General features: G+C 36.7%; 1 protein-coding gene across 1 annotated transcript; it reads left to right on the top strand.

Annotated features, from left to right (window-relative positions):
* The first annotated feature begins 451 nt into the window (after positions 1-451).
* Positions 452-20,981, top strand: LOC128986082 (uncharacterized). The gene is made up of 5 exons (XM_054406201.1): positions 452-889; positions 1,637-1,810; positions 7,393-7,620; positions 8,681-8,818; positions 20,603-20,981. Exons 2-4 carry the CDS (start codon positions 1,643-1,645, stop codon positions 8,810-8,812), a joined length of 528 nt encoding a protein of 175 aa, XP_054262176.1. The 5' UTR covers positions 452-889; positions 1,637-1,642; the 3' UTR covers positions 8,813-8,818; positions 20,603-20,981.
* Positions 20,982-22,234: the final 1,253 nt, after the last annotated feature.

Here is a 22,234-nt window from a genome sequence, read left to right as displayed (position 1 = left end):
TGCCGCCATTTTGAAACGGAAAAAGATAACTTATTTCTATTTTCACCAAAATGTTTGTCTATTAAATACCTTTAAAATGATGTATAACATGACATATGTTTACATTTGAAAATTCCGAGATTCGAACTAGTGACCCTCAGTTTTTGGCACACCCTGTATTGGGAAAAAGTTAAAAATATTTTTACGTTATTCCTTGGGGTCAATTTAGAGGGAAATAATTTCATTTCATCCTTGTACGTTAAGCCGTTTTTCCGTAATCAATTTGAGACACCTCTCGTGAGACACCTGTACTTGGCTTAAAATACGTACCTTTGTAGGCCTATGGTCGCCATTTTAGTTTAAGATTAAAGTACCGGTATATATTTTTGTAAAATTTAAGCCCAGTCGGTTCAGTGACTTCAGTCTTCAGTCAGTAGTTTTTGTTTTGCGCCTATACACGTGCAAACAGACATCAGACATCATGGTGAAAGAAAACCATTAGACTTTTATATAATAGTGTAGAGTAGATGAACGTTGTAGCTGAATAGCAGAGAATAGAGTTGGCAGAAAAATTGCAGGAGGCAGGAGGCGGGAACTTTAAAACTGCTGGTAAATAATCAAACCCACGTCAATCCATCAAACATAACCTCAATCTTCATTCTTCGAATGCAAAGGTTAAGTAAGACGAAGACCAATACATTTTACTATTCACTATTCAGGCCTAGCAGTGATTTAACTTAGTATAAACAATACACCAAATTGCTAAATAATTTATTGGCTTTTTAATAGTGAGCTACTATAAACTATGTTTTGAGTTTCTGATTGAGTGAAAACTACATAATCGTCATAGCCTTATCAAGAGTTTGATTTAGCCCTATCTTCATTCAGCCAGAACACAAGTCAAAAGCAGGTAACTTAAGGTTACTATATTAGACACTTATGGGTAAACTAGTTCCTATTAATTGCCCAACAATGGTGGACGTTTTATTTTCATAGCTTTACCAATACAATACTCCTAAATTTAAATTTGGGCCTAGGTACCAATGTGTAAGTGAATTGGAGATGGCAATTTGTTACAAGAGGCCTAGTTTACACAAATCCAGTCGAAGAAGGTGAATCATACATTTTCCGAGTTGATCCCGGACACACTGGTAACTTACTGGTGGAAGAAAATTAGGAGAGATAAATTTATCGAGTGTGAATTACCAAGTGAATATAATGTACTATCGTTTCCACTCAGACTCGCCCTTCATTCCATTATTTGTCTGTGCATTAAGCTGTGAAACTTAAAGTATAAATACATTTCTAGCTTGATCTTGACATATTTAAAGCAAACTCTTTGCTAGCATACTCAGGTGAGATTGCCTTGATGAGCTATTCTGTCTAGGGCAATGTAGTCCAAAGGGATTTTATAAAATATCTCCAATTAAGTTTGAACCACATTTAATGCTTTAGGTAAGCTAAAAAAATATGTTCTGCACTTTAACTACTTACCCTCAACAAAATGTTTTTGTATTAGCTGGACTCAATTTAACATGCTGATCAAACTCTCAAATTAGGCCTAATAAGATTTTGAGATCACTTTTCATAGTCTCTATCAAAGTATTTAATTCCCATCTTACCAACAAGTAGGCTAATTATTTTTGTTGGATTCTAGGAAACTATGAATGCATCATCGAGAAACATTGAAATTAAAGCAAAAGTGAGAAATGTTGAAGAACTGATCGCCAAGGCAAAGCAGTTGAGTGCCAGTGAAGGCACTATCCTTAACCAACATGACATCTTCTTCCACACCACAAATCCTCTTAACCGTCTTAAACTCAGAGAAGAGGTTAGTCTGTTTTAAACCTAATTATGGCTGTTCGTCCAGTAGTGATGTGTCTAAGGCTATTTGCACACACACCGATTTTGGACGGTCGGTAATAAGTCGGTCGATATTTTATCGGTTCATGTTGCTTGTACACATACCGGATTTTTAACAGGAAAATGATCAGTCTTTGTTGTTGTGTCCAGGACGGGACGAGATTATTGAATACATAATCCTAAAAGTGTTGTTGCTATGTGGTTTTTGTATCAACGTTTTAAGCTCCGTAGGATTAAACGTATATTCGGTCCCGTTCCCGGCTGTGGTTCACCATTGGAATTTGGACGGTCGGTAAAAAATCGGTCGTCCAAAATTGGTGTGAGTGCAACGAGCCTTATTTGTGGCTTACAAATAGATTGGTCAGGCCTATTTACAAACTTGCAGTCTAATTTCAGTATTTTGTGACTTAAAGGTATTTAAATATGATTGCAATATTTATGAATTGGGAGCAGGTACTGGCAATTTTTAAGTATGGGTAGGATGTTTTCCTTTAAACATTTTTCCTCCTAACAAGAATAGAAGTTAGATAGGTAGTCTTTACTTTGATTATCCTTAGGCTTTTAATAAATGATCTCGGACAAAGAAGCAGCTGATATTTTTAGTAACACAGTTACCTTACACAAGGAATTAATATCATTTCTGCCGTACTCGTAATCTAATTATATTTTACTTCAAATACACCTCAAGCCTGGTTTACATCCTTTCATTTTGTTTGCGCTCACCTTTTGATATGGGCAGATAAATGTGTGAGTGTGGACCACTGATTGGAACAAATCTGAGAACTGTGCACATGTGCAGTGGGCTACCTATGACATATGAGGTATGAGCAAAAGCATCAAATGTCTGCAACGACCACACACAAGTTGAAACGTGTGGATGCTCTTTTGAAATGTGCACAAATCTGTGTTCACATTGTCAGCTATTTTACTTGCAAAGAAGTCCGTCTGACGTTTCTTCAGTGCATGTAAGAGCTGTTGATTATATGGTGGATATTTGTCACACAGAATTTCTCACAGAATCAACTGAACTTAAGAGAAATTTTCTGTGTTTGTATCTGGTGAAGTCAAAAGAATATGGTGAGCGTGATCATAAAAATTTGGCTTATGACATAATATATAGGACCTAAAAGTACAAAGAGACATCAAGTGGCTACAAGAGACACGGTAGGCTAAATACAGTACACTCCCTCTTATCTGGATACATTTTAACCAGAAATCAGTTTAACTGGACAGGATTGGCTGGAAGTGTAAGGTATTGAAACAAATTTTCTCATGGGAAAGTTTTAAGACCAGTGATCACATGACTAGTTTTACTATTTTTACGTAATAATCATGTTTGACTAATATAGTCACATTAGACATTCCTATTTTAACAAGTTTTAGGAGACGTTGGTTTAACCGGAAAACCTGCTAACCAGACTGGCCTCGGTCCCAAGGAGTCCGGATAAGAGGATTTTTTTAGTTTAGGAAAATTAACTCAATCAGGACTGTTAAAACTCTTAAATTCAAGAAGTCGCGTAGGTGCCGGAGGACAATAAATACAAACTAGTGCACCTGTTGCTCGAATTCGAGCAATTGCAAAGTATTATAGGCATTATTTCAAAACGAATAACAGTCATAATTTCCGATGACTTAAAAAGAGTCAAGTCAAAGATAATGTAATCAATTACTCCACTCCAGTTATTGAAACTGAAAACTAATGTATCATGTATTTAGGCCTACTATGAACAGCTGTTTTAGTAAGCAACTAATCTATATAATTAATACGCTACATGAAACTTTGTCGGTTGAACTCCTTCGCCATTTCTTAACCGATTTTATCCATTGACGTCTCATTGGAAAGAGCGTGTCGCGTAGATTTGCAAACTGGCCTTACATTTTCGAAAAAGCCCCTTGGGCTCTGCCCCAGTGGCTTTGAAAGTTCCCATGTTATCCTTATGAAGAACGTAATTGTTTACACTTTGATCAGCTGTATAATTTAATTGCTGTTATTTATTTTCCAATTCAACGAAACGCATAGGTTACATTTACTGATTTGGTTGAAATTAAATATTTGCTACTTTAATTTACATTCGTACTTTATTCCGATGTAAAAAATCGAGAAAGCCTGGGCAATTTGATATATTTTACCAAAAAAGAAAAATGAATTGACAGGGTACTGTATTTCTTGAGCAATAATTGAAAGAACCGATTTTTTACCATGGAAACATAGGAGTCATAGAACACCACCAAGTAGAAAAAATAAAGATAAAAAAAACCATTTACTATCGTTATCATCCTAAATAATGAAGAGCATTTACAATATGAAGATTCCCACAAACAATGAACAGGGATGTTAGCCAAAGTGTTACTATTTTGTAGTTAACACTGACTTAACTTTATGATGATTGGCAAAGGAAAACACTCTAGGGCTGAATTAAACTGCTACGGCAAGGACATTAAATATATGTTTTCATAAAAGTCAAGTGATTTTAAAATAAAATGACTACATCCAAGAAACCTTAATAAAAACTTTCACTGAAGGATTTGCATTATTCACATTTAAGGGAAACAAAAAACCATCTGAACGACATTTGGCCTTTCAATTCTGCATTTTTTTCAGGTAAATATAACTTACGTTATAACAGTAACTAGGTAGCCAAATTAATGCCAATTGAAGCAAATAAAATTATGACAGAGAGGTTATGCAGAAAATCAGGCAGTTCTTAAGTAATGTAAACAAAATGTCATCGCTATAAAAAATTACTGAAATTTGTAAACATACTAGCGACAACGGGTAGTACTATGCAGACTACATTATCATTGACGAAGATCAACCTGGACCACCTAATGCGGCTATAAGTGGGAAAGATATGTAGAATATACTAAAAAACCAGATCAGCTTTTGAAAAATGATCAAATATTTACTAGAAATGTTGATTATATGTAACTGTTAGTCACGTAATCTATGAGCTGAGTCTTTTAAACTCATCGGAAATTATGACTTTTATTCGTTTTTAAATAAGTTAATTATTTGTTTTTAAATACTGTAACTACTTTACTTCTTTGCAATTGCTCGATTTCGAGCAACATGTACACTAGTACAAATGATTCATCTACAAAATATTTTCTTCATATGAAATACATTGGGATTTTGATGACCTGAGGGGCAAAGTCTGAGGACTTTTATTATAGGAATTGGTGAAAGGGTGCGTCTACAAAAAATACTCGTTTGTAAAAATTGGTCCATTATTAACGGAGGAGTAGTGTTTCATAGAAATCGCCTTCACGTATTATATATAAGGATACTCCTCTTGGAGACAAGGACAAATAAATAACTTTTTTCCAATTAGGCTTATCAGATGTGAGGATAGAATTGTGCATGTGGACAGTCTCGGGATGCAGACATCAGGTGTCATACGCATTTGAATTCTAACAAACGAGTGCATGTATACCTGGCTTTAATTGTATCCCAATATTATAAAAGTATCTTTATTATTATCTGTCATATGGCCGGTGTTGCCGATGCTTGTACTGTAGTGCTGCATGTAGCATAGACTTGTACCTTTAACCATTAATAGAACTAGACATTTCATCCCCATGTTAACACTGTAAAAGTCGTCACCAGTTTTTAAATAAAAATAGACTTAGTTAAGTGAGCCACCGACAGATTTCGCTGATGTTAACTACTGATTTCTGTTGAACGTGCAGAGTTTACTTATAAACTTAAAGTTTACTTACTTAAAGTTAAAGTGACAGGTAAGGTCTCTTTAGGAGACCTTTTTTTTAAGGGAGAGGAGGGAAAATGCTTTTACGCACACAGGTAGCCAGCCTGTAGTGTGAGACTCCTGAATCTATCACAGACTACTCACTAAAAACCCCCCTCTACTCTGTTGGACACAGATCTGGAATTGTTTGTCACATTACTTCAAGTCAGGCCAACATGTGACCTAAGCCCTCAGGGCTCTCACCATTTTTGGCATTTAGATACTTTATGACCTACACCGCATCCCGGTCAAGGTCGAGCATCTTGGCGCGGAGAATATGGTACCCTGGATGTAATGTGACATACAGGTCCAATTGTCCTCACCCTCCGTCATCATCGGTATGACCGTGTCCACTGACAGCAGTCCTACTAACTGTTTAGCCTCCAGGCGGGGCCTTTCCCAACGCTGGCAATGGAAAAAGGTATGTTCCACGTCATCGGGAATGCCTGGGTAGTATTATGCAATCGGGTGACACGGCTTTGCCCATCCTAAACAGGTACGACATGAAAAAGCCGTGACCCGTCAGAAATTGGGTGAGGTAGAAGTCCACCTCTTCGCACCGCCGATTAACCCAAGGTTGGACTTGCTATATCAGTCGCCTGGTCCAGCGTCCCCGAGTCTCCTGTTCCCAGCTCTCTTGCCACAGCTGGTAGGTGCGGGTGCGTTCCTCTGTTCGTTCCTGGTCCTTCCCACGGCGCTGATAAATTGCCTTTCTCTCCGCCACCAAAAGTTTGACGAGGATGACTCCAGCAACCACCAGGACGGCGGGTTCGGACACTGTTCGGTAGGCGGATGCAACTCTTAGTGCTGCCTGACGCTGCACTTGGGCGAGCCGCATCCCATATACCTCCTTATTGAGAGCGTCTGCCCACACCTCAGCACCGTACAAGAGTACGGACTGGACAGAAGACATTAACAGCCTTCTACGGCTGGACCGAGGCCCTCCGACATTGGCCATCAACCGGCTAAGAGAGACCGCCCTAGCGGACTTGTCCGCCGTACGGAAAATCTGATCCCGCCAGCTAAGCTTGCTGACCACCATAACCCCAAGGTACTTGGCAGAACGAACGGTCTGGACTTCGACGGCCCCTACCCCTCAGCGGCGATGGTGTCAATCCGTTTTTTTTTGTTAATATCATGATCTCAGTTTTGCTCAAAGCAAGCGAGAGACCGTGGTCTGTCATCCACGCGATTATGGTACGCATAACTCGGTTCAGCTTTAGCTGAGCCAGCTCAACGCCACGTACAGCTATCAAAACTGCAACCTCGTCTGCGTACCCAATCAAAACAGTTTCCTCAGGCATTTCAGACCTCAGGAGGCTGTCATACGTGACATTCCAGAGGTCTGGGCCGAGTATGGAACCTTGGGCAGCACCGGAAGTGGCACTCATCGTCCGTGGGCCCTCTGTAGTATCATACATGAGGAGGCGGAACCTGAGATAATCTTCTATGATACGCATGAGGTATGCCAGAACGTGGAAGGTGTTTTAGGGAGACCTTATTAGCTATAGCATCTTTAATGTTACGTCAACTATCTCTGTAAGAAAAAATAAGGAGAGAAATAGAATTGTAGACAGGAGACACAACAAACAATCTGTAACTGATTCACTGAACTACCTACGTTCTTTTAAAATAAAAAAAAATGGGTGACAGCTGGTCCATATAGTTGGGATGTCTACTTCAGTCAATACTTGTTCCTAGGCCTATAAAAAAAGTGACATACTGACATATAAGTAATATTTACAATAACTTTTTTTAACTGTGTTTTAGTATGCTAACTTTGGTACTGGGAAATTTGTTACAGAACGGAACTGGAACATTAATATCCTATAGTCGCCCAGACGTGGAAGGGCCAAAGTTAAGCGAGTACGTCAAGTGCAACGTTAGTGATGTTCCAGGGCTGACTTCAGTGCTGGCAGATGCTCTTGGGAAAAAAGGATCAGTAAAAAAACAACGGTTTTTATACCTTGTTGGTCAAACACGAATTCACATAGACAGAGTTGAAGAATTGGGGGATTTTATGGAACTAGAGGTAGGTAACATATAAGTAGTACATACTTGTCTGGGTAGCTGAGTGGTTATAGTGCTCGCCTCCAAATCTGAAGGTCGTTGGTTCAAATCCAAGCGAGATCGTTTCCAGACCCAGATACCCCATGGGGCTATAAATTAATGATGCTATCTAACAAATAGGTCGATGTTAGATAGTAAGAAGACTAGGGTTTGGACTGTTCCCTTTCAAAACGTAAAAAATGCCACTGGCGTAAAAACATACAAAAATAAAATTTTGTGCTTTTGGCTATGATATCTTCAAACAGTTGTCTTCAATTTATATTGTATCCTCGATTTATAGGAAAAAAATACAAACAGGTTGAATAAAACTTGACTAAAAGTTTTTTTGTATAACTAGTGGTCAATAATGCAATATAATTTTCTAAAATAAAATCTCAAGTATAGCTGAGATACGTTGCACATGCATTAAAAGTTGGATTTTTATCCAACAGTTACCAAATGAAGGTTTTGCTAGTCATATAACCTCATTCAGGCCTACTGTTGTAGGTACCTAGAAGACAGTTGACACATAGACATGGTGTCTCTAGCTAGAGATAGCTTTGTTAGTCAGCTTGCAAGTTCATCTGTTGCTAATATAGATAGTGTCTCTAGCTAGAGATAACTTTGTTAGTCTGCTAGCAAGTTCATCTGTTGCTAATATAGATATGGTGTCTCTAGCTAGAGATAGCTTTGTTAGTCAGCTTGCAAGAGGTGATGTTGTAGGAAGGTCAGAGTGCAAAGGAGGGAGAGGCCATTGCTGCTAATCTGATGACACAACTTGGAGTCTCTGAGTGTGACTTGCTGTCTGGACCTTATATGTAGTTTCTAGCTAGAGATAACTTTGTTAGTCAGCTTGCAAGGTCATGTTGTTGTACAGGTGATGTTGAAGGAAGGTCAGAGTGCAAAGGAGGGAGAGGCCATTGCTGCTAATCTGATGACACAACTTGGAGTCTCTGAGTGTGACTTGCTGTCTGGACCTTATATGTAGTTTCTAGCTAGAGATAACTTTGTTAGTCAGCTTGCAAGGTCATGTTGTTGTACAGGTGATGTTGAAGGAAGGTCAGAGTGCAGAGGAGGGAGAGGCCATTGCTGCTAATCTGATGACACAACTTGGAGTCTCTGAGAGTGACTTGCTGTCTGGAGCTTACATGGATGTGTTGCCTAAATCCTCATAGCAAAAGGTAAACACATATACTTATCCTATAATTAATAATTTGGCAAACATGTATAATTAACTCTTTGAACACCCTCATTCAGTGATATAATTATGCCTATTAAGATTATGTTTTTCCTCATCCCATGAACTGAAAATCCCATAAGAATTGTCAGTGGTGTGGACACACACAGGAAGGAAATGCAAAAAGTTGTAAAATGCATGATTTGTGGTGCAGATTTGTAAACTCCTCTTGAATTGCTCACCAAAGGTAACCGAAACCGGGTTCAATCTCCCGGGCACGGAGACAACTCATTTTAGATCTTAGATCGTCCTCTCATTGTCCAGACCTGTCTCCCGTTGAACTACACAAATAAAAAAAGCCCAATCAGTAGTTCTAAACTTGACCCTCATGCTGCAGCTCAAGGCTTGCAGCTATTGTTTTAAAGATTTACTTACAAAAGAGAGCTGTGAGTAGTATGGTTATACTTTTCTACCCAAAGAACAAAAATACCCCCGCCGCAGCAAACCTGCAGACTAAGCGAATTTCAACTTGTCTTATTACATTTTTACTAAAATATTTCCATAAATAAGACATATTTAAGTATTCCCTATTTAAATAAGATAAGATTTAACGTGTGCTTAGGTTTGATGCTACGGGGAAGGTGAAAAGTGTTTTTGACCATACGTCAATAGTATAGGATGAAATAAATAAATTTCCCAAATATTATCAATATATATCCATAAACAAGTAAACTACAATAATTTTCATTTTCTCCATAAGAAAAACATGGGAATTTTAAATTATACTATTTTTTAATTTTCTCCGTGACCGTTAGGCATACAACAGCTCTTCAATATACTAAATTATTTTTTTTTTTTAAGCTCTACAAAACGGTTTAAAAAGAAGTTGCAAACTTTTTTGTTTTTAGGGTCAAAAATGGGAAAACCCCATTTTTACCCCATAAAACCCCCCATAAACCCCCGTTCCCATGGTCCGATTATGATGGATCGCGAACCCGTTCGAATAAACGTAGGTTTACATGTTTGTACCAAATTTCATCAAAATCGGATAATTTTTGCTTGAGTTATCGCGCTAACGGATACACACATATATATATATATATATATATGAATTTGAACAGATAGTGTTTTTGGACTCTAGGGACCTCAAAATGAAAAATTAAATCGGTCCCGGGTCTAGTTCTTACCATGAGTACTACGGTAATAGCTTATTCCCTATATGGGAAATTCGCTAAAATGTGGTCTTTAGCAAAAAATCAACAAAATACTTTCACTTTATGGAAGCTTTGGCCTTAATGCAAAGGGGCCGTCTTAAAAGTGACATGATTTCCGTACAGTATATGTAACAAATCTTCAGAAAAATGTCAAGAAACACTTAAAGTGGTTCATTTAAAACAACTGTTTAAAGACCTGCACACACTGAAGCGATACTTAATCGCTGGAACGACGCAATACATTTCCAAGAATTTTATCTACGATACTTGGGGAATAATATCGCAGAGAACAAGTTCTTCCACACTTAAACATTTATTTAAAAAATATGCTTTTCTGTTTAAATCAAGGGATAAGAATTTTGTACTTTGCCCATATTAGAAAGTGGGTCTGATACATTGGTAGCATTTCGTTTGCAAGGGTGGTAGTGCTGGTAGCAGATGGTGAGTCCACGACAGCAGCGAATCGACGAACGCTGAGCATGCTCTAGCAGCAAATCGAGGAACCTTTATCTGACAGTCTATATTTATTCTATTTGTCTATGGTTATAGTTTTGTGTTTGTTTATATACAGTACTGTTTTACCATGACATTGTCTGAACGGCTGAAGAAGCCTTGCTGTTATTAGCCGTGGTAAAAGATGAAAGAGCAAGGAAAATGTGGGTACGGTACAAATGGGGGGTATAAATAAAGAACGGTTGCAATTTGGCGAGTACCATATGCTCATGCCCTAGTTAAGAAGAGATGTAAAAAGATTCTACATATATTTTAGAATGAATCATGAATGTTTTGATAAGTTGCTGAGTTTTATTGCTGACTGTTGAGGTTGCTGAGGTGAATGCAGCTTACGGCGATAATATCGCTACAGTATTGCATTCGTCTTAAGCATGGGTCACACTAGGCTGCTTGTCAGCCACTGATGATCAGCTTCCGTGGGACCTCGTAACGAGTTCTTAAGCGATAATTGAGGTTGTGACGGTCAGGAAGTTATTGACCATATTTTTTTATTGTTATTATGGATAACATCCCAAAGCCCAGTATTTGACATCGACATTGGTAAGATGGGCAATCGTGTCGCAACTCCGCTAGTCAGCAGTGTCTTGCAATTTATTTGGGGTTTTGTTGAGTGTCACAAAGTATTGGGTACATCGATTGCTACATCACGTTCGGTTGTTTGGATCGTGGCATGGAATGCATGGCCTGATTGTTTTGCTGACATGAGGTGTCATCATTCTGTGTGACGTGTGGGACCTCCGAACCTGGGGTAGTCAGTCAGAGTCGGGGGTCGGGGTTCGAAGAGTCCGTGAGCCGCGGTTACGCGCTATCTTTCCCTCCCCCACGGGTGTCCGTGGGGGTGGGCATGTCCGTTTTGTAAATCACTTTTGCTTAGGCTATATTTTCAATTGATAGTATTTACATTCATTGTTGTTTTTTTCATTGCAAATAATTTTGTTCATTTAACATAATAAATTGAGTTTTGAATTCTACTCGGCATTCGATCTTTGAGTTACTACCCTTCCCGTGCGTGGTTGTTACAAAGTTGTGTGAGAAAGATCAGCTGTGAAGTTTTGCAAAAACTCACTGTAAACTGCTTCTTTGGCATTCCTAAATACTTCTTTGAAGAAACGTCCCACAAGCACGCATAGTTTTGGAATAAATTCAAAAAAATCAATAACCTGCTTCAGCGACCACGGAAAGGTCAGTCAGTTCTATGCTATAAATTACCCCTTTTACTCGTGTAGCTTGGTTCTAGTCGTCCTTGGGTCCTCATAAACCTGTACTCAATCATTATTGAATGTGTGTAAAAGAGAAAGAACTTTATTTAAAGATGCTTAACCGCAAGAAGAGGTGTTAGTGGACCAGACTCCTTAGATATAAAAAAGGAACATTTAGGAGTTTCTTCAAGCTGGTTGCAAAAATCAAAAGGAGAAGACTCTGAAACACACAGAAATGTTTTATAAATGTCCACATAAATTTCAAGGATTGCTAGAATTAGTTGAACCTTTAATTAAAAAAATGAGACACACTTTTGTGTAAAACCATGTTGAAAAATACCTTTGGTAGCCTAGCCGCTGGCACGCTTCTAGAGGTGGTCAGGGCTGCTAATTTTTTGGTCACATTAACACTGCGAGGGGCGGGAATTCCCGCCCCGCTGTACCGGTGCCGCTGGCGCGGGGCGGGAAATGTCTTCCTTCAGCAATGCATACAACTTTGTTGCAATGTGAGCTCAGCCATTGCCGGGGAACGTTGTAATCGTTACCAGCCTGTAGCTTAGAATGTGAGCTTTATTCTGATGTAGATTAGTACTAAAATTGCCCGTAAAATCCCGTCTGGCAATGCTTTTGTCCCGTTTTCGGAGATTTTCTCTATTCGAGCCATATTACAAAGACTCTGGTTATTGATCCAGGCAGTGCTGCTACCTTTGGGTGTTTCAGTGAACTACGTCCACTATCGGGGTAACGCAGAACAATCACCACTGCTCTTTTGTGATTCGTCTTACTGAGATATTTCAATACCAATAGCGATCGTAGATTCAGTTAGCACGTCGGGGCTCCGCCTGGGCCTCGCCGCCATTGGTGAGCGCTTGTTTAAAGGTTTTCAGCAGCGAACGTGTTAAGCTTACAGTAGCGGCTTCCTTTAATTTGCAGTTGATGCCAGCCGCTAGTGATCAGCGGCTGATACCAGCACCATCAAGCAGCATCTAAAGTATCGCGTATCGCAGTTTGCTCTGAAGTGCACAGCTCCATAAGCCACTGTGGTGTCGCACGGACCACTACTATCGCAAGAGATTTTCCAAGAAAAAGTATCACGTCCACTCTGTATCACACAGAGTATTGCTCCGGTGTGTGCATTTAACAAATGGATATGAGCATTTTTCTAATATGTGCTAATTTTGTTATTAAATTGATCTTGTTAGATTTTTTTATGAAATCTAAATTCCACTGTACTAAATTTAATCTACTGGACCAAATTTTAAATAAACATTCTCTTCTTAACTCGCTCCCTTAGCTGTGTGTAAAAATATTTTCAAGATAAACAACCTATATTTCATGAGCTATGATATTGAGAGAATTAAATGAATACCTAGTTAGTAAGCCAAAGTCAGTAAGCAAGCAGGTTGTGGTGATATTGTGACAGTTATGGCAACATTTTAAGATATTTAAATTATCTACGATTTATTTTTTCCGGTAATTACAGATATAATTTTTTGTAGAATATATCTATTTTTTTATGTAATACTAAGTTTTAATGTTCAAAAGGCCAATATATAATCATTTTTATTTTATTAATATTGGTCTTTTAACATTAAAACTTGTGTTTACATTACATTATTTGCCAACAATCCCAATAGATATAAGCTTTTTAATCATACAATACGTAGCAACAAAATCTACTATGTAGCAACTGTACATGCAACTGTACATGCTACCATAGTGTTTCATGTTTTAAATAAAAACACAATTGAAGTTTCAATACTATTTATTATAAATTGTAATTAACATCGACAGAAATACATTTAGGCTGCAGTTAATGAGCCGACATATTTTATTCTGAATCGGAAATCAAGTACACTTAAAAGAGAATACACAAAGACCAAAGAGTAATACCTCTAAACATGGACTTCACTATATACATATATCAACATCCCCTCTCTTTTACAAAATTGAAAATTTTAACTTTCCAAAATACAACTTTAACATTTTCCTTTCAAGTCTAACAAAATATACACCAAAACCTAATCATAAGACAACCGCTTTGGATTTCTTATCAATCTACCATTTCGGCTTACACAACCATCGAAACTTTTAACAATTTGTTCTTCTGATGAAATTCTAGAAGTTAGGCCTACTGGTCTTTGAAACAACACTGGACTACTTTGCGGAGAAATAAGGCTATTACCATTAGTACCTGACAAACTGATTTGTGAATCTGACTTAGGACTTGTTTCAGGCATTATGGTTTCATTAACTGTATCATTAGACAAATCTGGCCTAATCATCTTCCTATTTCTTACAAACATTTTATCTTTCTCATCAGACAAAACATAGGATCTGGGGATTCTATTTTTTTCTACTACTTTTCCTGATGTCCAAGGCGAATCAACAGTTTTCTTAAAATACACTTTGTCTCCTACATTTAAAGAGGGTAACTCTTTGCTATTTCTATCATAGTACTTTTTAATACAATCTTTTCTCTTGTCTGACAAAATTTTGTTAGGTTTTGTTACTTTAGGCTGCAAACTACTTTTAGACAGTGGCAATAGGCCATTGAGTTTTCTACTAAACATTAACTCTGCTGGTGAAGGTTGATATTGTTTACTAGTGTTACGATAACTTAACAATGCAAGATACACATCAGACTTAGATTCTTTTGTTTTCTTCAGTAAGTTTTTCGCTATTTTGACACCTGACTCAGCTTGACCATTAGATTGAGAGTGTTTTGGACTAACTATCACTAGCTTAAAATCGTACAACACAGAAAACTCGTGAAAAGCGTTAGAAGTGAATTGACTTCCTGAATCAACTACTAAAGTAACAGGAATTCCATGGCGAGCAAATATTGATTTGCATTTCTCGATTACAGTTTTTGAAGTAATGTCTGACAAAGATACTAACTCAATATATTTAGAATAATAGTCCATTAGTACAAGAAAATATTGGTTATCAAACTCAAAAATGTCACCTGACACTTTATGCCAAGGCAAATCTGGTACATCATGAAACAACAACGGTTCTTTTGCATTCATAGGCTTAAACTTAGCACAAACACTACATTTATTTACAAAACTTTCAATGTCTTTATGTAAGGTGGGCCAATACAATAAATTGCGTGCCCTAATCTCACATGTTTGTTTTCCTACATGGCCACAATGCAAACTTTCAAGCATCATTTTATGAAGTGAACTAGGTACAACAATAGATTGATTTTTGAAAACAAGATCATCTACAACATGAAGATCATGTTTAATACTCCAAAATGGTAAAACCATATTACTGACTTCAGGCTTTTGAGGCCAACCTTTAGATATATACATCTTTAAAATACCTAGACATTCATCTGAACTGGTTTTTTCTCTTAGCAGGTTTAGTTTACTTTCAGACACGGGAAGATAAGATTTTAACATATTTACCTCACAAATGATGTCCTCATCTAAAACATCAATATCTTCTTTACCTTCTACTGGAAGTGCTGCACGTGACAGTGTATCAGCTATATACATCAATTTACCTGGCTTGTATACAACAATTAAGTCATAGCGTTGAACTTTTAGCATCATTCGCTGTAATCTTAAAGGAGCAGCAGTAATGGGCTTCCTAAACAAACATTCTAAGGGTTTGTGATCAGTTTCAACAGTTACTTTCCTAGAGAAAATAAATTGGTGAAATCTAGTGCAACCAAAAACTATGGCTAGCATTTCTCGTTCTATCTGACAATAATTTGACTGAGTCTTAGTGAGCGCTCTAGACGCATACGCAATTGGATTATCACCACATAACAATACAGCACCTAAACCAGTTGAGGAACAATCTACAGACAATGTTATTGGCTTACTTGGGTCATAATATGATAAAACAGGAGGAGATACTAACAAAGACTTTAAAGTCAAAAATGCATTTTGTTGTTCGGCATTCCATTGAAATAAAACATCTTTATGTGAAAGAACTCGCAAAGGAGATGTTACAGTCGAATAATTTGGAATAAACGTTGATAAGTAATTGGTAACTCCTAAAAATCTTTCCAAATCTTTACGATCTTTAGGTATTGGCATCTCCTGTACAGCTTTAAGCTTAGAAGGATCCGGAGTTAAACCATACTCAGTAAACCGATGACCCAAAAACAAAACTTCACTCTCAGCAAATTTACATTTTCTAGAGTTAAACTTAATATTAAAATCCTTAGCTCTTTTTAATACTTCCTTTAATCTTAAATCATGTGTTTGTTTATCAGGAGCACCTATGCAAATGTCATCTATGTAGGTGACTACACCATCAATACCTTCAAATATTTGAGATACAGTAGAATGAAATATATCCGGTGCACTTGAGATACCATATGGCAAACGAAGGTATCTATATCTACCAAAAGGTGTATTAAACGTACACAACTTGCTACTAATATTATCCAACTTAAGCATCCAAAATGCACTGCTTGCATCAAGAGTTGAAAATATCTTACAATTATTAAACTTTGATGACACTTCATCTATAGTTGGCATTTGACAGTGTGTTCTTTGTATATACTTATTCAGGTTTCTTGGATCTAATACTACCTTTAGTCCAGAATTTTTTTTGTTTATCAAAACTAAACTGTGAACCCATTCTGTAGGTTCATTTTCTTTTACGATAATTCCATTAGCTTCCATTAATTCAAGTTCATTTTTCAAAGGATTTAACAAAGCGAATGGTACTCTACGACATGGTTCAATAATAGGCTTAGCATCTTCACTTAATGACAAATGAACTGTTGTAGGAATGTTACCAATACTACCATCAAAAAGTGAGCTATATTCATTCAAAATGCTACTAACAGAATGTACACTTTCATTAGGCCTATGCATATTTTGACCTAGAACAATATTATTTACACTTTGGTTCTTAACATCAGACAATACCTGACCGTTGTAGGCTGCTATAAGACCTAACGCGCGACAAGAATTTAAGCCTAAAATTGGCGAACATTTCACATCAACTATTACAAAAGTAATACAGAACATTTTCCTGTTGAAAGAGCAATCTAAATCTACAATACCTAGTACCGGTATTTTTTCACCAGTTAGTGTACTAAGATTTATATTTGAGGTGCGTATTAATGCCTTTGATAGGCCTAGCCTATTAAACAAATCAATTGGGATGATATTTGTCTGAGCACCTGTATCTATTTTAAATGATATTGTGTGTTCCCTAATGTTCAAATTCTCTAGCCATTCATTAGCCCTGGATTTACACATGTAATTTTTAGGAACAGAATCATTAACTGAACATATATTACTGAATAAAAAGTTTTTGTCAATCACGTAATTAGATATAGATTCAGACGTGAGCGATACCGTATCAATTGAAAAATATTCTTGTGCACAAGTACTTTTAGAAGAACTGTCTTGCCTACCTTGCCTTATAGCTACATCTCTCGAATTAGAATCTAAACTTAGGCCTACTTCACAAACCTTTTTGGCTGATTTGCATACACTGGCAAAGTGGTTGTTTTTACCGCACTTATAGCACACTAAGCCATACGCAGAGCACTTGTTAATACCGTGATTTTTCCCACAATTACGGCAGTTTGAAATAAACTTCTTAGCACTTGTACTTTTGTTAGGCCTACCTGTCCCAGTTGATTTCTGCTGTGACGGTGGATGAAATTTGTTCCGTTGGTCCTGATGAACCTGTTTCTGTCTGAACGTTTGTGGTTGTTGGTAACCCCTCTCTCGTTGCTTATGGACGTTTACTGTATGGACATTATGTTCTGCTTCAAGTTCTCTGATGTGTTGTTTAGACAGTTCAGCAGCTTTACAGATTGCTAAAGTCTTCTCCAAGTTAATCTCCGGCTCTCTCAATAATCGTTCCCTGACATTCTGGTTTTGAGAGTTAAGCCCTGATATTAAGACATCGCAAACAAGACTTTCGCGGACAGAGTCAAATTCACAAGCGAGGCTCAAGTTAACTAAGTCTGTATAGAAACTATCGATGGATTCAGATGGCAGCTGTTTCCTATTTAGAAATTTATGTCTCAGAACCGTGAGGTTTTTCTTAGGCGAGAAATGGTTTTCAAATTTACTTACCACCACGTCATACTTTTTTGCATCTTCGGATGAGAGGTTGAACGAATTGAAAATGTCTATGCATTTGTCACCCAAATTATGTAGTAGTAGAGCAACCTTCCTAGCGTCATTTTCAGAATTTAGGTTAGAAGCCAAGAGATAAATCTCAAATTTCTGATACCAGTGCTTCCAATTTTCGGCTAAATTGCCCTCGAAATTAAAATTCTGAAGATTGCATGGAACCATTGTGAAATTTTCAGTTTTTCTAGACACAGTCCTTTGTTCAGTTTGTTGAAGCACGTTTTCATCTTCCGACTCACTCATTGTTATAACACATTTTTATGTTAATTTATTACTCACGCACTTGAATTTATTTGTATCCCACTTATAAGACACCATGTTTCATGTTTTAAATAAAAACACAATTGAAGTTTCAATACTATTTATTATAAATTGTAATTAACATCGACAGAAATACATTTAGGCTGCAGTTAATGAGCCGACATATTTTATTCTGAATCGGAAATCAAGTACACTTAAAAGAGAATACACAAAGACCAAAGAGTAATACCTCTAAACATGGACTTCACTATATACATATATCAACACATAGTACCCAATAACATTGGTAAAACCACCTACTAATTGATTATTATTTAAGTACACCCAAGTTACTAATATGATGTCTTAAGTTAGGGACTTGACAGAATTATTAAATTTTAAGGGTTAAATAGTTAATCTCAGTATAAAATCAACAGGATATTACACGTCTGTTTATTTCTGGCCTGATTGTAAACACAACATAACCTTAAGTTTAGTTTATGAAAGAGAAAAAATACTGTTATTTTTTTGTGGTAATAGCCAGGAACATTCCTTACCTTTTCGGTAATAGGTGAAATACTACTACTATTATTTTTGTAACCTATTACTTCCCCATACAGTATGTTTTAGCCTGGTCGTTCTCTGCTATCACAAGGTTATCTGTTGTTATTTTACTTCCTTTTACAAGTTTATTACACCTTGATTATTGTCACATTATCTGTTCATCATGGGAACGATAATAGAATTAAATTAATAACTGTGACGCTGTTAGGAAAGTTTTTCAGCATTAAGTTATCTTTTTCTGTTACGTATTGCTATTTATTCTAAACCGATCCTTAATAAATTAGGAACATTAATTTAATAAAACCTTAGGTGGTTTAGAACGCATCTACAATGATTTGTTATAACTAAATAGCTTTTTATAAAATTAAATGATTAAATAAAAACAGATTTTGTCATACTGCAGCAAAAACAGCCATTTTAAATACACGCATTGCAGATCTAAAATAGCTCTTTTACTCTCTCGGAAGTAAAAATCTTTTTAGTCCCTAGGTAGTAAAAGTAAGTTGTTGTAAACAGTTGTAAGCTTTTGATTGTTAGCAATCGCATGTATCAAAATTATTTATCGATTGATCTAGTCGATTGTAGCTTAATGTTGCATTCTTGTCCATAGTTTGACATATCGATATTGTAATGTACACTTATAGAATTGGAATAGACGAAGATTGAATCACTTACTAAAGAGCTGTTTTTTTGCATTACAAGAATCAGAAACAAGTTCAACGTTGTTATTAGTGGTTATCTTTACATGATAAGTATTTTTATTATCTAACCTTCTTTGTTAATTAATCTTGAAATACGACAAAAAATATAGTTCAACACTCAGCCTAAAAGTGTCCTTTCAACCCTTGCTCATTTTCCTGAGACTTGATTGGTTCGTAAAGAGTCACTTTACGCCCTAGTAATGAAATATACTATTTTCACATTTTAGAATTTTTTATAAGGGGGAAAATAGCATAGTAAATATTTTCAAACAAATTATGTGTTAGCATTCAAGAATAACAGCTCTGTACTGCTTTTTTAGGCTTTAGTCTTGAAGGACATTAGCAAACATTATCTAGGAGGCCAGTAATACACTGTTTACTTTCAATTAATGCAATCAGGAGCGTATCGGTCTAAATTTGTTACTTGTTTATACCAAATGGCAGATTGATTGATTGGTTTACTGAATCAGGGCGAACCTAGTCCCAGTTTGCGTCAGTTACAAATGGGCTTTTTGCACTCCCCACTTGGTGCATCAGAGGCCGTCAAACCTGAGTTGCTTAGTGAACTGCAGCATCCTATCTATGAGCTCTTCTAGATGAAAGTGTCTGCCCCTTGTCATGGTTCCATTACCTGTGCAGTCATAGAGTAGATGATCTGCAGTCTCCTCGGACTGCCCACATTTCCTACATGCAGTGTCCCCAATGTAGATCCTCAAGCGATGTAGGTGCAATCTCAGGAAGCTGTGATCTGTCTGAGGCTAACGCCACATTTTCCAACTTATCGGCCACCTAGTTATCTTTTATCCCTGAGTGTCCAAGGTCCCAGCAGAGCGTCACTGTAGTGCTTCTGCCCAGGACAGATACTGTTGTGAGGTAGTCCCAGACCACCCTGGACTTGAACTCGCAGGAGTCGCGTGTCTTGAGCTCTGCCTGGCTGTCTGAGAAAAATGGATTCAATACAAACTTGGCACCATCCCTAACTAAAGACTTTTATTCAGTTGGTTTATTTGTAGTGGTCTATTTTATGGTATTAAATATTACTTATTTACTCAATTTTACAAAACTACTCCTCGACACCTTAAAACACGTTACCATCCAGCCGTCAAAGCTCCTCGGTATAAGTTGCCTTGTATAACCTGGTAGTGAATGTGGTTATGTCTCTCATTTCCTGATTTTTGTTTTTAATTTAAGTCGTTGTATAATTTAATTCATCTTTTCTTGGCCCCTTATAGATTTCATTGTGCGGTACAGGATTGAAAACTACACAAAAGTCTACTTCTGTTGTGTACAAGAATAAATTAGTGATAAAGACCAACTCAGCAATAGTTAACATTCATCAAGATAAAGAGTTTCATGTGCTACAAAAATGGAGGAAATGTGTGTATTGTGATACTGGTTATAGACCTAATTACTTCTCATAGACATTTTGCCATCATATTTTCATGAATAAACCGAATATCGCTGGCCCTTAAATGCTTCTTGGTAATCACTCAGAAACAATAAATCCCACATAACATTAACTTCTTACTAAGTTTAAACATGTTGCTTTGCAAACGATAGGTTGATTGCCAAATAAAGTTACATATTTAATTTCCAGAAACTTAACCTGCCATCTCCTACAAAGTGTTATTAAAATCAAAAAAGGAATCAAATAAAAACTGAATCCTAAGAAAGGTTAATTTATTTTAATCCTTACTGAATCCATTTCAAGCAAAGATATAATTTTAACAGTTATTATGTATCTGGGCTTTTGGCTTTATTCATAACACATTCAGGGGGTGGCGGCTTGGTGGTAGTCCTGTAAATAACTGACTCATAAGCTGTTCAAAGGTTACTCAGTGGCAAACAACATTACATATAAACGTTACTACCTATGTAACATTTAGAACTAAAACACGTTGTATCGTTTGTTGCCAACGAAGCTGCACGACTGTTTAAACGTAGCACCCACCATTTCAACATTCATTTTTAGGTTCAGGTACACTACAAGTATAGTCTACTCCTCCCAGATATACCAAATAGAGATTATATGCACATTACACATCCTTCTGTAATCCATATAGTCCAACCCACGTCAAGGAATTCCAACTTTAACAGCAACTTAACGGCCAAACGTCACAAAGTTATGCTAGAGGTTAATCCATTAGCACAGAAGTACACAATGATGACAGAAGTGGAGAGAAAAGGAATCGAACTAGCACAGTTTGAGGGGAAACCTCTCTTTGAAGTAAGAATTTCCCTACTCTCTGAACAAACAGATAATTTGATAAAATGAAAAAAGGATTTACTCTGCCAACCGCTGATAAAATTTAAATTGTTTTTACAAAAAAAAAGGCTATCCCCCACTACGATTTGAATACTATCTGGAGGTTTTTCCAAAAGGAGAAGGAACCAGTTATGTTAGTAATATTAATTAACTCAGATGAAGTACTGGAAATATTCTATGCAATGAGGTAATCCACCACATTTTGTAACGTATGCAATAGTCATTACTGTTTTACCCTCACTTAAGATTTTGATAATTTACTATTTATCTGAGTTATATATATGAATTGTAAACCATGAAACCAATTGTCGTTTTTGGTAGGTTTTAAATATTCTAACAAGTCAACCCCTATATTATTTTTAAATCTTTTGTATTCTCATGTAGATGAGAAAAAAAAGAAAAGTACCACAACAAATCTGTACCATCCATGTACCAACATTGATGTTTAAGACTTTTTCTCCGATTGGGCCTGAATGGTGAATGTTTGAAATGAATTGCGAATGTAACATATTTTAATACATATTTAACACTTTGTAAATTACAACGAGTGAAAGAGCAGTTCAAACAGTGTGATGGCACTATCATTTAGTCCCAAATA

The sequence above is a fragment of the Macrosteles quadrilineatus genome, unplaced genomic scaffold, assembly GCF_028750875.1.
Source record: "Macrosteles quadrilineatus isolate MER2022 unplaced genomic scaffold, UCM_ALF_1.0 Scaffold_2__2_contigs__length_208266976, whole genome shotgun sequence".
In the NCBI taxonomy this organism is placed as follows: domain Eukaryota; kingdom Metazoa; phylum Arthropoda; class Insecta; order Hemiptera; family Cicadellidae; genus Macrosteles; species Macrosteles quadrilineatus.
This window is presented reverse-complemented; position numbering and strand designations above follow the sequence as displayed.